At 55.4% G+C, this 15,400-nt stretch overlaps 1 protein-coding gene across 6 annotated transcripts in view; it reads right to left on the bottom strand.

Moving 5' to 3' along the window:
- KIF1C (kinesin family member 1C) overlaps positions 1 to 15,400 on the bottom strand; it is a 22,474-nt gene continuing 7,074 nt past the window's right edge. For all 6 annotated transcript variants that reach the window (XM_027130174.1, XM_027130176.1, XM_027130177.1 and 3 more), the window contains 11 exons: positions 15,159 to 15,304; positions 13,991 to 14,160; positions 13,802 to 13,881; positions 13,605 to 13,680; positions 9,438 to 9,517; positions 8,495 to 8,589; positions 5,050 to 5,133; positions 4,461 to 4,647; positions 4,243 to 4,315; positions 2,832 to 3,446; positions 1 to 1,235 (listed from right to left, as the gene is read on the bottom strand). In XM_027130174.1, the coding sequence (XP_026985975.1) occupies positions 552 to 1,235; positions 2,832 to 3,446; positions 4,243 to 4,315; positions 4,461 to 4,647; positions 5,050 to 5,133; positions 8,495 to 8,589; positions 9,438 to 9,517; positions 13,605 to 13,680; positions 13,802 to 13,881; positions 13,991 to 14,160; positions 15,159 to 15,304 (2,290 nt within the window). In that variant the 3' untranslated portion in view covers positions 1 to 551. The remainder of the gene's footprint in view (positions 1,236 to 2,831; positions 3,447 to 4,242; positions 4,316 to 4,460; positions 4,648 to 5,049; positions 5,134 to 8,494; positions 8,590 to 9,437; positions 9,518 to 13,604; positions 13,681 to 13,801; positions 13,882 to 13,990; positions 14,161 to 15,158; positions 15,305 to 15,400) is intronic.

Below are 15,400 nucleotides of genomic sequence, written 5' to 3' on the forward strand. Positions count from 1 at the left end.
TCCCTCTGTTTTCCGTCCTTTATTGAAAGGTCCCACATCCTCAGGGACCCCAGGCAAACCAGACGCCAGACAGGTCCCCCAAATATAGCAGGAGGCCTGAAAGGGGAGAGGAATGACTTATGATCCCACCACACCTCCCTGGAAACAGAAACCCACCACAGACGGACAGACAGACAGGGCCAGGAGCGGGGAGACCTTACCCCCCTCTAGGTTCTCTCCCCTTTGCCCCCACTTGAAAAGAAAGTCAAACACCGACTACGCGGCACCCCAGCCCCCCACCCACCCTAGCAGCGTTTGTGGGACCCCCCCCCCCACAAGGGGCAGCCCCGAGGCAGCTTCCCGTCACTCTCCTTCACTTTGGTTCGCTCCTGGCAGCTCCGTGCCCTATTCCTTCCTCCCTCAGCCTCCGGCCCAGTTACCCCTACATCTTCTATCACCTACTCGGACCTTCTCTCTGGTCTCTAGGGCCTCCTGCCCCAGGGCTTCTGGGGAAGCAGCATCTCCTCCCAGCGAGGGGCTCCGCCAGGACCTCTCTGGCCAAGATGTGGGACTCACACGGCCGCCCCACTCTCCTTGAGGTCAGGGGCTGAGCGCTGCCGTCTCATCCGCGGGGGCGTAGTGTATGGGGGGTAGCGGGGCCCTGGGGGCCTCTGGGCTGGGTATGGTTGGGGCTGCTGGGGATAATAGTTGTGCTTTTTGGGCTGGAAGTGCTGGGGTTCGGGCTGTGCAGAACCCCCTCCCCGGGACCGGCCCCCTCCGTCCAGGGAATTCCTGCGGGGACGGTGGGACCTGCGGGGACTTGGGGGCCTGCGGGCAGGGGTGGCCAGAGAGGGGGTGAGCTCCTCAGGGGGCTGGGGTGGCATTGGAGACTCCCCGGCCCCCGCCCCCGGCCAGGACTCGCGGTGCTGGGGGTTGCTCTTGAAGGGGAAGCGCAGCTTGCAGTCGTGAGGAGGCACGAAGCGGGCGGGGGGTCTGCGCAGCCCCCCGCCCCGGCCCCCGGAGCCCTGCAGTCCCTGCAGCCGCAGCTGCTCCTGCTTGAGCCAGCGAAGGCGCCCCCGACGGAAGGCGGGGTCCTCCTCCATCAGCCTCGACACCCGCTCCCAGCTCGACAAGGGCGGCGAGGAGGGCCGCGCGGGAGGTGCTCGGTCACTGGGGGCTTCCTGCTCCGCTGCCTCAGACCCTTGGGGCTGAGCCCACGTGGCCTCACCGGCTTCTTCATTCTCATCCTCGTGATCCTGGGAGGGAGAGGGGGTGAGAGAAAAGGGGGCACGTGAGGAGAGTGGAGTCCTGAGGACGTGCAGATTCGGGAGGACAAGCTGGAAGGCCCTGGAGCAGCTAGACGTCCGGGGTCCTGAGAGAGAGAGGCATGGAGATGAGGAAGCTGGAGGGACACTGGTTTAGGAGCCCGGACCCAGAGTCGGGTGGCCGACGCAGTCCAGGTGTGCCACCTCCTAGCTGTGGGTCTGGATCTCCGGCTTGTAGCCTCTGTGCCTCAGTGTCCTCACATGTAAGATGACATCAACAATGACAGTACCTATCACATAGGGCCGTTGTAAGATTACCTGAGAAATTCTACCATGCCTCACCTAGTAGGCACTCAGCAAATATTGCTGAATAAATGATGTGCCCTGGGGATACAGCAGTCAACAAAGAGGGAAGAAAAATACCTGCCATCATTTTAGTGGACGGACACAGTTGATAAATAAATAAGAAAAGTATATGGTATGGTACATAAGCTGTACTTCCATGAAATGTTAAATATAAATATATGTATTTAAGTTATTTAATATATATTATTTATATTATATGTAAGTACCATGTTATATATTTTATATATATTTTATATAAATGCATATATGTGTATATATTTTATACACATATAAAAATATATATTCACATGGAAAAGACCAGAGCAAGGAAAAGGACAGGAGGCCAGGGTGGGGGTAGATGCAGTGAAAGGACAGGAAGAGATTCACAGAGAAGTTACCATTTTAGGGAACACCCAAAGGAACTGTGGGACGAGCTCTATGGCTCTGAGAGGGAAGGGCGTTCTGGGCAGAAGGAACAGCAGGTGCAAAGGCCTTGAAGCAGGAATGCACCCAGCAAGTTCAAGGAACAGCAAGGAAGCCCAAGGGTCTGGAGAGGGGAGAGTGAGGAGAGGCATAAGAGCTGCATTTGGAGCCGTAAGCCTTCAACACCATGACTACTGCTATAACTGGCTGCCTGTCATCCCCCTTTAGAAGGCAAGCGGGAGCGCGGCAGAAATTCTGTCTGTTGTGAGTAACCCCAGTAGCTAGCACGATGCCTGGCACACAGTAAACACTCAACTATTTACTTGTTGAGTGAATACATGGAAAACGGGTAGGTGATAACACTCCCACTCGCAGGGCCACTGTGAAGGTTTACACGGTGACACAGGAGAAGCACTCAGCACAGCGGCTACCAAAGGAAGGGTCACCCAGGAGAGGGGTGGTTCTAAGAGTGGTCACCTATGGGAACACTCATTAAGTGGTAACTTAAGGACTGTACCCTTTATATCAGTGGTTCTCAAACTTCACTGTATTTCAGAACCACCCGGGGTACTTACTATAAATGCAGATGTGTCCCCAAAGATGCTGATTCAGTAGGTCTGGGGCAGAACCCAGGAATCTGCGTTTTCAGTTAGTGCCCTGGTGATTGTGAGGCAGGTGATTCACAAACTATGCTGTGTTAAACTTCGATAAGATTTTTTAAAGGAAGAGGAGGAAGGAGGCTGGACTCTGAGGTGGGAGGTTCAGGTTGCTACAGGGGAGAGATGCAGGCGGGGACAAGCCGGGCCGGGCCCGTCCTACCTGGGTCAGGGGGATGACCCTCTCCATGCGAAGCATGCGGTCCCTCAGGGCCTGCAGCTCGCGGTCCTTGCTGCTGTTCTGCAGCTTCACCTCCTGCAGGATCCCCGTGAGCTTGTCGATGTGAGCCCGGAGGTCCTCCACCTCTGCGCCGCGGGCTCCCTCCTCACTGCCGCCACCTCCACCTCCGCTGCCTTCCTCCTCGCCCACCGTGTCCCAGACATCCCGGGCCACGGCCCTCCAGGCGTCCCCGGGCCCCTCAGGCTTGCCGTAGGTGCGGCACAGCTCCCGCATCTTGAGGGCAGCCAGGGCCTCGATCTCGGCCCGCCCGTGGCGGAAGTCGGCCAGGGCCACCTCGTAGCAGATCTCCTTCACTGCCTGCATCTTCAGGTCGGCCATGGTGGCCCAGCGGGGGTCTTTGCCCTGCAGCCGCCGTCGCTGGGGGATCTGGTACACCCTGCGGGGGGCCCTGCGCTTGCCGCTGCTGGGCAGGCCGCAGCGCTTGACGATAGTCTGGACCGTGGTGGGCGGCAGCTGCTCACGCAAGGACGAGATGAGCCGCCAGCTCTCTTCGCAGGAGCGCTTGTCAGAGTCGTCCCCGCTGTCAGAGTCCGCGTACTGGGGCCACAGAGAGGGAAGACAGACGGGGAGAGGGCTAAGGGCACCCCAGAGCCATGTGTCCCAGCGACATGGAAACACCGTGGTCAGAGCGGCTCGGTGCTGGGTGCACGGCTTAACCTCTGCTCGTCTGCACAGTGGAGGTAATGACGGCACCTCCTCACAGATACGTTTTGAGGATTAATGTGCTCAGAGCGTGTGGCACAGAGAAAGCGAGTATTAGCTGTAGCCATACCAAGTATGGGTTTCGTGTGTATATATCGCTCAGGATGCGGTTAAAGATTTAAAAGTAAGTCCATTCAAAGAACAATCTTTTTTTTTTTTTAATATTTATTTATTGATTTATTTGGTTGGCTGCGCCGGGTCTTAGTTGCGGCATGCGGGATCTAGTTCCCTGACCAGGGATCGAACCCAGGCCCCCTGCATTGGCAGCATGGAGTCTTAACCACTGGACCACCAGCGAAGTCCCCAAAGAACAATCTTAAGTAAATAACAACACGGGCGGTACTTGGATTTGGTAAAAATCATAAAGGTGGCACAGGTTCAGCTAGAGTCCAGGAAGCCCCAGTCACCTGGGAGGAACCCTGCATGGGTTCCTCCCTGGGTCACATTTCTCTCCTGTCTCCTCCTAGATGCCACCTCTACCCCCTAGCCCCGGGCCCACTCCCCACTCTGGCTCAGGCAGGGTGACCAAGCTCAGAGTCAGGCTGAAGCTCTGCCAGGCCGGCTGCTCCAGTGCCCACCAGCCCACCTCCCGCCTCTGCCTGCCCCACCGCACCCCTGGCCAGCCCCTCACCAGCCGCTGCTGCTCCAACAGAAGATCAGCCTCCTCCTTTTCTTTTCGGTACTGGTTCTCCAGATCCTGCAGCCTGGGTTGGGTGAGGAGGGGAGGAAGAGCTCTGAGGTTCTGAAGCCACCTCAATAGGGCGTCTGACAGCAGGAGGGTGCTGGGGGCTGGGCACCCGGGAGGGACGGTCAGCAGGGCCCTGGGGCGCAAGCACCCTCCCCACGCACCTCTTCTCCATCTCCAGCTTGATATCAATGCCTTGCTGCTCCAGCAGTTCCTTCTGGGCAAAGTTCCAGTCGACGGGCTCGAAGGGCGGTCCTGGGGGCGGGGGGACCCCTCGCTCCCGCTCTAGCCGCGCCTGCTCCGGGTGATTGAAGCGGAAAACGTGGTTCTTGCCCATCACAATCCTATTCCCTGGAGATAGGAGGATGGAGAAGTGGACTCACTCGCCCACGGCAGCACACCCCTCCGCATGCCCGAGGTGCACAGGGCCTTGCCCACAAATCCCAGGAGCCCCAACACAATCTCTTCCATCACCCCAAATCCAAGAGCGGCTGGAGCTGAGGCTCCCCTAGCTGGCCCCAGGAACCGCCCTGTCCCTGACAGCCAAAGGAAATCAGGAGCTTGGCATCCTCTTCCTGTTGCCCTGAGGCAGTGAGACAAACCAAAACCTGACTCCCTCTCTCTTCCCTTCCCAGTTCCGTCTTCACATTCCCACGCTGTTTCCTATTTGTTTCTGGGTCCTGCCCAGGAGTCACCCAAGAAGCTCCTCCTTGCACAGCCAGGGCCCAGGACCCTCACTGCCCCCTCCTCTACCTGACTTCAGCACCACAGGCTCAGTCACAAGTTTCCCGTTGACATAGGTCTCGGCTCCTTCACAAGGCTCCAGGGTGACCACCACTGAGGCAGGGAGAGAGGAGAGGGAGCGATCAGACCCTGGGGGTGGGGAGGGGTATGGTCACAGATTCCCACCCTGCATTCCCCCCAAAACACACATACACCCCCAGTCCCACCACCCAGTACCTGTCAGGGGTGCCATGGCCCCTCTGGTGGCAGGCAGCACGGGAAAGGAAGAGCAGAAGGAGGGTTAGAGCCCCAGCTACAATTCCCAGGAGCCTCTGAGGGGGCTCCCTTCTCACCCTCTGCCATCCTCCCCAGCAGCGGCTTAGCAAGCCCAGAATCCTCAGAGGGCGTGGCCTCGCAGGTCCAGCTGGTCGGCAGGCCCTGTCATTTCTGCCTTCCAGATGACCACTCCTTCCTTCCCAAACAACACTGCTACTGGCCAGGTCTGGCTTCCTACAGCAGGCTCCTAGCCCCACTTCTGTCTGATGCATCTTGCACACTGCGACCTAACTAATCTTCTCAAGCCACTGTCAACTATCTTCAGTCAATATCACTATTTTCACGGGAGGAGATGAAGCCAACCCAACCCAAACATCTCTCAAGGTGCTCCTTGTACAAATCACCAAGCCTGCTGCTTGCTGGGACATGAGGATGCCTGAGGCACTTCCCTGTCCTTGAGGACCAGTGCCCCGTTGTCACAGAGGGGCCCCCGTATTCCAAAGACCCAGACTCTATGACTCCTTAGCTGAGGGACATTAAGCAAGTCACCTGATTTCTGTGAGCTATAAAATGGGATAACAAAGTCTTTCTTTACAGAGTGGCTGAAAGGCTCAAATAAAGTGATGTGGGAAAGAGAGTTCTTATTTACCTTACAAGGAACAGAGAAACCAGAATGAATGGTAACGTAAGGCAGAGACAAGCCTACGGACGCTGTAGGAGTACAAAAATAGCAAAGAGTAACTCGGCTTAGGGGCAGAGGACTGGGAATGATTATGGGAAAGTGGTAACTCCTGAGCTGATGCTAAAGGGAAACTTGGATGAAGGGGCAGAAACGATGGAGAAGATGTCAGACACAGCTAAAGCATCACCACGCCAGTGACCAGCAATGCAAGAAGGTGGCAGAGAAGAGGATGAGGTGGCTAGAAGGGTACCAGTCTATCCCCGCCCTTATTTCCCACCACGCCCCCAATTCATCCATCCATTCCACAAATATATTGCACCCCTATGATACGCCAGGCACTATTTTAGGTCCTGGAAATACAGGAGAGATAAAAACCAAAATGCCTGGTCTTACCGAGCTAACTTCCACTTGGTAAGAAAGATGATAAACAAGTAATTGAGCAAGTAATCTAAAGGCAGGGTTGGGCGGGGATGGTTGTTATGGAGGGAAATGGGGCTAGGTGAGAACCCACACGAACCCACAGCGATCTGAACCGAGGCAGCCCAGGACTCACAGCACAGGCCCTAGAGTCTGCCATGCTGCATCCCAATTCAGTTCTGCCATCCTCTAGCTGTGCAGTCTCGGGCAAATTCCCTAACCCCTGGGAACCTCAGCTCCCTCACCTGTGAGCTACATGTGAAAATGCAAAGGCACAAAGTAGATGGTAAGTAATAACTATTTTTCTGTGTTCACACCTCTATCCGTGCTGCCTGCTCTTAGGTGTCTTTGGTCAAGTATTAAATCTTAAAGGCCCAAACGGACTAACCCTTTATACAGCCCCCATCATTTGGGGCACAGAACCATCTGCTGCTTCCACGGTGATGTAACCTATTCGGGCCTGTCACCTCCCCAAACACACCCTGAGCTCCCGAGGGTGGGCTGCCTCCACAGGCCTTGTGTGGTTTTGGTATCACCCCAGTACATGGCTTGAGGGAACCGCAGAACAGGAACTCGGTAATAACTCACTGGGCTGAACGGATTCAATAGCTCGCAGCCCACAGGGCCGGAAGCGTTTGCTGCTGCTAGAGACTTGAACGAGACCAGAACAACTGCATTAATCCACTGACCAGAAAATGGAACTGAGGTCCACCGGGCAGGTCTTCAACCTGAGCTGCAGGCCACACGAGAGCATCTTTTCTTATTTTAAGACACACGCTGACCACGGGCACCCTGTCTCCTGTCCCCCAGAAGCATCAGACCTGAGGCACATAGCACGGGCTCCAGGTGAGGGAGAGCTCAGGTGTGACACGGCCAACCTCCCTGCCCTACTCACTTCCCAGACCTTAACTTCACTTGGGCACAACTGAACCCAAATCAGTCCATTAAAAAAAAAAAAATGACCTGGACTTCCCTGGTGGCGCAGTGGTTAAGACTCCACGCTCCCAATGCAGGGGACCTGGGTTCGATCCCTGGTCCAGGAACTAGATCCCACGTGCCGCAACTAAGAGTTTGCATGCCACAACTAAGGAGCCAGCGAGCCACAACTAAGGAGCCCGTGAGCCACAACTAAGGAGCCGCCTGCTGCAACTAAGCAGCCCACGTGCCACAACTAAGGAGCTGGTGAGCCACAACTAAAGGAACCCTTGAGCCACAACTAAGGAGCCCGCCTGCTGCAACTAAGGAGCCCATGTGCCACAACTAAGAAACCGGCGAGCCACAACTAAGAAGCCTGCCTGCCGCAACTAAGGAGCCCATGTGCCACAACTAAGAAACCAGCAAGCCGCAACTAAGGCACCCGTGAGCCACAACTAAGGAGCCACCTGCTGCAACTAAGGAGCCCACGTGCCGCAACTAAGGAGCCCACCTGCCACAACTAAGACCTAATGCAACCAAATAAATAAACATTAAAAAAAGACCCAACCAGAACAAAACGGTGACCTCAGAATATGTCCTAAGTGGTACTTAACCACGAACATTGTTTTGTTACCTGTCAGACAGACTACTACCTACACCCTGAGGGCTTGTGATTCCTAAAAGCTTTTGCTGCTGTGGCCAAAAACAGCTAAAAACTTCTGAAAGTTTTGGAACCACAGGGAGACATGGGCTGACTAACTGCCTGAAACTTTCGTAGTCATAGCTACATAGATAATCAGGTTTTCAGAGATAAATTCAGATATCCCACTGAAAAACCTACAGGTTTTCATAAAAAACGACTAGGGTGCTATTTGAGGCTAAAAAATCAAGGAAGAGGGCAGGATCTCCTCTTCCCAAAACCTCACCCTCTGAAGCCACAGTCTTCTGTTTCTGCCTTGGGGACCCTCACCACTCCCAGCTCATAACAAGAGTCTGCGCCCTGAGGGCAGGTGCAAATAGCAGGGCCCCCACTGCTGACCAGGAGTTCGAAGCCCCCTCTCAGGGAGAGGACACACCCTGTCACGTGGCGGCTGCACTCCCAGGGCCCGAGCCAGGGCTCGGTATTCAGTGAGGAACCTGTCTCTCTCTGTCTGGTCACTCCAGTCTCGCCCCCTTAGCCATTACCTTCTCCGTCTGGCTGAGGGATGCTCCGGAACAGACAGTGCTGCTCCCGAATGAACTGCCCAGTCAGCTTGATGTCCACATCGACCTGGCCGACCCTGGGGAAGCAATGGCCAACAATTTCTGAGCACGTGCCAGTCATACATACACCAAGCCCCTTCTGAACACAAGTTCAACCAACTCAGTAAGCCAAGTATAATTATTCCCATTTCACAGATGAGGAAGCTGAGGCTCAGAGAGGTAAGTAACTTGCCCAAGGTCATGCAGCCCGGCAGTGGTGAAGCTGGGATGTGAGCCCAGATCTGCCTGGCTCCAAAGCCCACATCCTCACTGTTATACAGCAAAGGGGGAAGGGAACCTGGAGTGGGGTGGGTGCCCTCAGCCTTGGTTCCTGCATCCTTCCCATGATGATCACCAAGGACAGCTGAACAGCCTGTGTCAGGAGAGGAAGGAGCACCCTCACCCCTTTAACTCCAGGAGGTGACCTTGGAGGCGCTGAGCCCCAGGGGTTCATTAGCATTAGCCAGTGAAGTTACCTGTCATATAGGTACTGCCCTCAACAGCATTGGGCCAGGGTTATGTTTCCCTTCTCTCTCCCACCCCAAGGGAGGGTCCCACTAAGCGATGCCCAGGCAGTGGTGCTGGGGGCCAAGAACGCAGCAGTCCAAGCTCCCACCCACTCTCTGCCCCAGTAGATCAGGACCTATCCCTGCCAGTGCTGGTTTGGTTTGGTCCCAGGAGGGGTGTCACCCACTCCAAAGCGGTGGGTGGAGGCAGGCTCAGCAAGTTCTCAGGAAGCCTGGAGCTAAGAGGGCTGCAGAGGAGCTGTCCTGAGACGTGGGGTGTCCCCAAGAGATCATTAGAGAAGGGAGTCGCCAGCGTGGCCCTCCCTCTGCAACCACACCCTAAAAGGAGAGGCTGCCCCACGGGCCCAAGCAAACACTACCTGGTGACACCATCTTTGATGTGGTAGAGCAGACATTCAGACATCAGGGGGTCTTCATTCAGGTTCACCAGGTGTGGAGTCTGAGGGGGAAGGGGCGGCAGTCAGGGGAGAGCCGCCAGGGGTGCGGCCAAGAGGGAGGGAAGGCGCTTGGCAGACATCCCTGCAGGCTCCCCGCTGCGCCCCTCCCCCTCACCCGGAGGGTGAGCTCTCCCACCCCCTGCTCCCACTCACCCCAATGCCTTCGGGGCAGCCTGACCCACCCCCTCCCGGCACACAAGATGCCCCCACCCTTCCGGCCCCTCCCCAGGCCCCATTTCTTCAGAGGCACCTGGACACTCCAGTCTCCCTGACCCGAAACCTTAGAAGCCACCTGCCCTCTCTCTGCTTTCCCTGTATTCCCTCTGGCCCCAGGGCTCATCACTTCTTCCCTCAAAATATATCTTGCCACTTCGAGAGGGGACTGCTCAGACCTCTCTGGCCCATGCAACGCATGCCTGCCTGACTTGAGTCTGCTTTTCATGCCGGTACTCCTGGGCGTCCTCCACGGCAGGACCCCAGCCCACTTATCCAAGCCCCTTTGCGGGGCCCCCTCTCCCCTTCTGTGCTCGCACCCAGTGGGCTCTGAGCACTCACTCCAAAAAGCCGGGCTCATCCCTGCCCATCCCCTCGCCTGCAACAGCCTCCCTCCTGGCCCCACCCCCACCTGTCAAAATCATTCACTTCCGGTCCCTCAAGGTCTGTCTCAAACGCCACTTCTTCCACAAAGCCTTCCCAGGCCTTCCACCCGAACACAAGATCCCCTGCCTCTGTTCCGCAAGGATATACCGTGGCCTTTCTATGTGCAAGACCCCACTGTGGTGCCAGGCAGGACAGAGATGAGTCACACCTAGAGGCTGCTGCCCCGTTGGTCAGGAAATCAGAGCCAACTTGGGGAGATAAGACTTGTCGTGGAAACACCATTGCAGGTAAAAAACACATGCCTCATAATAGACTTCCTGAACTTTTCACGCCCTCACTTAGCTCATTCATTCATTCATTCATTCATCCCACTGTATCCTGGGAGGGGCTCATACACAAAAATGAATAAAATGAAGACCAATGGGAGCTCATGGGGGTCAGGGGAGCTTCATGCAAAAGGCAGTATGGGAGCTGGTCTCTGATGATAAGGAGGACGTGGACATGAACAAGGAAGAGTGTTTCAGGTGAAAGAGGAGTCTGAACAAAGGCACGGAGGCAGGGGAGCACAGGGTGTAGGGGAAGACAGCCAGCAGTCAAGGCCCCATCTTTCTGTGGGAGTCCCCGAACAGGAAGCCCAAGGCTACGTCCACAGTGGATGCGTTGTGTATTTGTGCATCGGCCCCTCCAACGATGACTCTGCAACACTTCCTCTTCTCCTGAGGGATGACCACGCCCCTCCCGACACTGCAGTGTCAGGCCTGCTTGGGAATGGCAAACACGGATGGGTCCTGGAAGCAGAAAGCGATCTATCCCTCGGGAGAGGGGACATGATTTAGGGCAGTGCTTTTCAATCTTTATTCAGCCCTGGAACCCTTTGTTCACAGGAAACCTTACCTAGAAGCCTAACACGTCAAGCAGATAAGCAGAGAGCTGCTCAGGCCGAGGTGGGGGCAGGGGACCCAGAGTCCAGTCCTGCCCCCGCCTCCCCATTCCCTGTGAAGGAAGCTCCGAGCCAGGTTTGAAAATTACTGACTTAGGAAGTCCTTAGGCCTGGTGGCGAGGTCTCAGGAAAGATGGGGCTTTCCCTAAGGCCCTTGGCTCTCTCCAGGACAAACTGGAGCTTCTGCCCCAAGGACCCAATTCTCCACTCGACGTTTCCTAGGTTGGAGTCACCCCCACCAAACCCGTTTCTCCTGTGAGCCTAACAGCTTTCTCTCTGAAGTCCACATGACTTTTAAACTTACGAGAATGTCTCGCCACCTGGAGAAAATGCCGAAGTTACCTCCCCTAAGATGCTTTTTTTTTACCAATCAGATGGGCAAAGATCAAGAAGTTGAAGAGGATGAGGGAACACGGGCTGTCTTGTATGATGCTCTTGGGAGTGTAAGTGGGCATGGTTAAAATCTCTGGAGGCACGCTGGCAAAAGAGATCAAAGTTTTACCTGGCTACTGGTGGCCCCCAAATCTCCACTTCTAGGAATATGTTCTACAGACAGCAGACCATTAGTAAGACTATCTTCTGTAACGTTGTTTATAGTATCAAAGAATGGGAAACGACCTAAATGTCCATCAGTAGGAAGCTGGTTAAAAAAAATTGTCCTACGTCTATACAATAGAATATTCTGACACTGTGGGGGGAAAAAAAAAAAAACGGACAGAACTGCGATACACTGATACGTGAAAAAGTAACATGTCAAGTGTGGAACCAGCACCACGGCAAAGAGGGGCGATGTGTGCATGCGTACGTGGATGATTATAACACACGCCTGTACGTGCAGAGACTACCTCTAGAAGAACACGTCAGGAGCCAGCAACAGGACTCGCCTCTGGGAGGGGAACCCGAGGGTGGGAAGGAAGGAGATTTCCTTTGCACCTCACTGTACAAAGTAAACGTTCCCGGTGGGGCGTGCCACCTTCACAAAAACAACTAAGAACAAAACAGAACAGAAGTCCCTCCTGTTGGTCCCAAGCTCTAGCAGGTGGCACCTTGCACAGTGTGAGCCTCTCCAGGAAAGAAAAACCCATCCATCAGCCTGTCCATCCCTTTCTACCTTTCCCTAGCCCTGCAGCTGTGGCAGAAGCTCCACAGGTACCTGGCACCCCCAGGTGGCTGGCAAGCCATGCCGAGAGCCCCCTGCAGTCCCTCCTCCCAGATGTGCGCCTCTGGGGGATCCCAAAGCCCTGGGTGCCCAGCCCCGGACCTGACCCCTCAGCCCTGCCTGCCACCCTCAATCACCCACTGACAGCTCTCTCGCCCCTGGCCGTGCCTCAGGCCAGGCAAACCCCTCTCCTCTGTCTGGATCCCTGTTCAATGGTCCCTGCTTGCTCAGTCACCCAGACACCATATCCGTATGAAAATCGGAGGGGTCTCCTTCCAGTAACCCACTGCCTGGAAGAGGTGTATCTCACTTAGAGCCTGATCCTATGATGCTTCATACCACAGCCCTGACAGGCGTGGCTGGCTCCATTCCAGGGCTGGGACTGGAAGTTCCTGCTTTGCCCAAACTGGCCTCTGCATCACTGCTTCACCAGTGTGCACCACTACAGCTGTGCTGGCGGTCGGAAGCCAGCGTCCACTCTGACTGGTTGGTCCCCATGCTGTGCTGGTTGCTAAAGGTTTTGAATAACATTCCTGCCTCCAACTGAGCCTGATCACTCCTGCCCTGCTTCTTTCCTTCCTTCCTCTCCACAAAGCCTTACTGAGCGCTTACTACACAGCGGGCACGTGACAGGTGCTGGTGCGCCCCACTCGGCCGACAATACCCCACATTTGCTCGGCCCGATGTTCTAGAGAGAACATCCTCTCCACCACGCCCCCCGTCCATCTTTCAGGCTCCACTTTCCAAACCACCTTCTCCAGGAAACCAGTTTCCATACACCTCCAGGCCGCACTGACGCTTCCATCTTTAAACCTCTCGCTGCGTTTACAAGCAACATCCTACAGGTTAGTGCTTACTCTTCTATTCCTTTTCTAGTCTTGTCTTCCCAAGTTATCCTTTCGAAACGTACTTTTTAGGTTTTTTTGCATTTGTTTGCTTGTTTTTGAATAGCTAACACATACACAAGTTACAAAATCCAAATGATACAGAAGTGTACACGGTGGACAAGTCGCTATCCCAACCAACCTGCAATCTCCCAGGGTTCTCTCCCTTCCCCCTGGGGTAACCACCGTAACCAGTTTCTTATGAATCCAGAGATACGTTCTACGCGTGAACTCATACGCGCACGTGTGTGGGTGTCTATTTATAAATACCTAGATTCTAAGCAGCTCTTGAAATCCCCCTAAGGGCAGGGACCCTGGCATCCTGTGGTCCCTAGATGGAGGCAGAAGACAGGGACGGCCGGACAACAGAGAGGGGAGGAGCAGGAGTGGGGACAGAGGTGATGGAGGGACAATTCAGAGACCTGAGATCAGAGTTAAAACTCATGACCCTGCCACCCCAACCCTCTTCTTTCTGCATCCAGAGTCTCTGAGGCCTCCTCACTCACCTTCTTTGGAGAGAAGACGCCCACGGTTCCCCCATCTTCCCGGACAGCCACCCCCATCTCAGCCAGCAACGCTTCTCTGTAGGCAAAGGAGAGATGGTCTTGTCATCGGTACCCACGAACCCCTCCCCTGCAGGGCCTGACCTTCCCTCCCCACCTCACTCCTTCCAGGGCTCCAGCTGTCGGCCCCACCCTCACACCTCTCCATCCTCAAGGCCTCCGTCTTACGTAGCTTCTCCTCCCAGGTCTCATTCAGCTCAGCTATAATCTTCTCTGTCTCCTGGGGGCACAAGACGGGCAGGGGTCAGGACAGACAGGGACAAGCACCTCCCGGGGGTGATTCCCAGCAGCCCCCAGAGCCCCACCCCTTGCCAGCTCCAGCTTCCCACCTGCAGTCTCTCCATGGCCTCCTCAGGCCCAATCTGGGGCTCGGCACTGGGGGAGAACGATGGCTCCAGTTCCCCGTTGTGTGCTGCGGGGGACGAGGGCGAAGCTGGGGCAGAGGGAGACGATACAGCTGGCAGAGCACCTCCGGGACTCCCCTCATCCACCTTCAGGCCTAGGAGGGAGAAGAAGGTAAAAGAAGGAGGCCAAGGAAAGATGGAACTGATCGGAAACAGAGAAGGTCTCACAGGGGACCAGCTTGGAAGGACTGCAGAAGACCCATGGTCCACCTCCACAAAGTAGGGAGCCCTCCTACTGCAGCCTTGACAAATGGACACCGAGTCTCTGCTTGTTCCCCCCCAGGGATGGAAAGCTGATTACTGAACAAGGTAGCCAGTTCCTTCCACTGCAGGATGACTTGTACCATCAGAAAGTTCTTAGCTGAGAACTTTTCTTAGCTGAAATCTACCCCATGTTACATGTAGCTCTGTTTCTAGTTCTGCCCTCTGGGATGAGAAAGACTACACTGCTTTTTTCTTTTGCAAGACTACCCTTCAAATGTACAGAGGTGAACATCGTGTCTACCTTCTCTTCCCAAGAACCCTTATTCTCCCCACCGTGCCCCTTAGCACCCCAACTCCTCAATGGGATGGACCCCAAGACTGAATGCACAGTCCACACCGGACACAGCCAACACGGATCATAGACTATCTAATACAGATGCCATTTCACAGTAAGGAGGCTGAGCCTTACGTTTCAGAAATTAGTCCACTGTTGACTATTATTAAGCTTACGGTCAATTTAATTCCCAATGTTTCACAAGAACTTCTGTCAAGGCAGGTGCCCAGCAGCCTATTCTTAATGACTTACTGTTCAAACCATAAACGCATGACTTGCCATTTACTCCTGCTCCTGTCGTTTCAGTAGTTCCAGGAGCCTGTCAAGGTCCCTCTGAATCCTGCCTGCCTCTCCCCAGGAGGATCAGTCCCTCCCAGCTCTGTAACACCTAAAGGCGTGACCTGTCCCCTCTCCACATCTGCATCTAAGTCAAGGGGCACTTGCTGGGCTTTCTGGGCAGTGGTCCCTCCCTGGTCCCAGGCCTGGGCAAAGGCAAATGAGGAGGGATGAGCTGGGCCAAGGAGCCTCCCTGAGCTGACCCTCCCGGAGTCCCACCTCCCAGGGCAGAGGCGGAGAGCCCCTGGGCCATCAGCAGTTCGCGCAGCCGGGCCACCTCCTCCTGCAGCTCGCGGATCAGCCGGGCATTAGGGTCCTCGTTGATGATGGCATTGCAGCGAATCTGCTTGGTGCGGTCGGCGTACCTGGATGAGGAGGGAGGAGCGGGACCGGTGAGGCCTAGACACGGGTGACCTTGGTCTGCTGCCCGATTCCCTCTCCCTCCCAGGTTTCATCATAGT

Source organism: Aethalodelphis obliquidens, unplaced genomic scaffold (genome assembly GCF_003676395.1).
Source record: "Aethalodelphis obliquidens isolate GAN/ISIS:26980383/991018 unplaced genomic scaffold, ASM367639v1 scaffold38, whole genome shotgun sequence".
Taxonomy (NCBI): domain Eukaryota; kingdom Metazoa; phylum Chordata; class Mammalia; order Artiodactyla; family Delphinidae; genus Aethalodelphis; species Aethalodelphis obliquidens.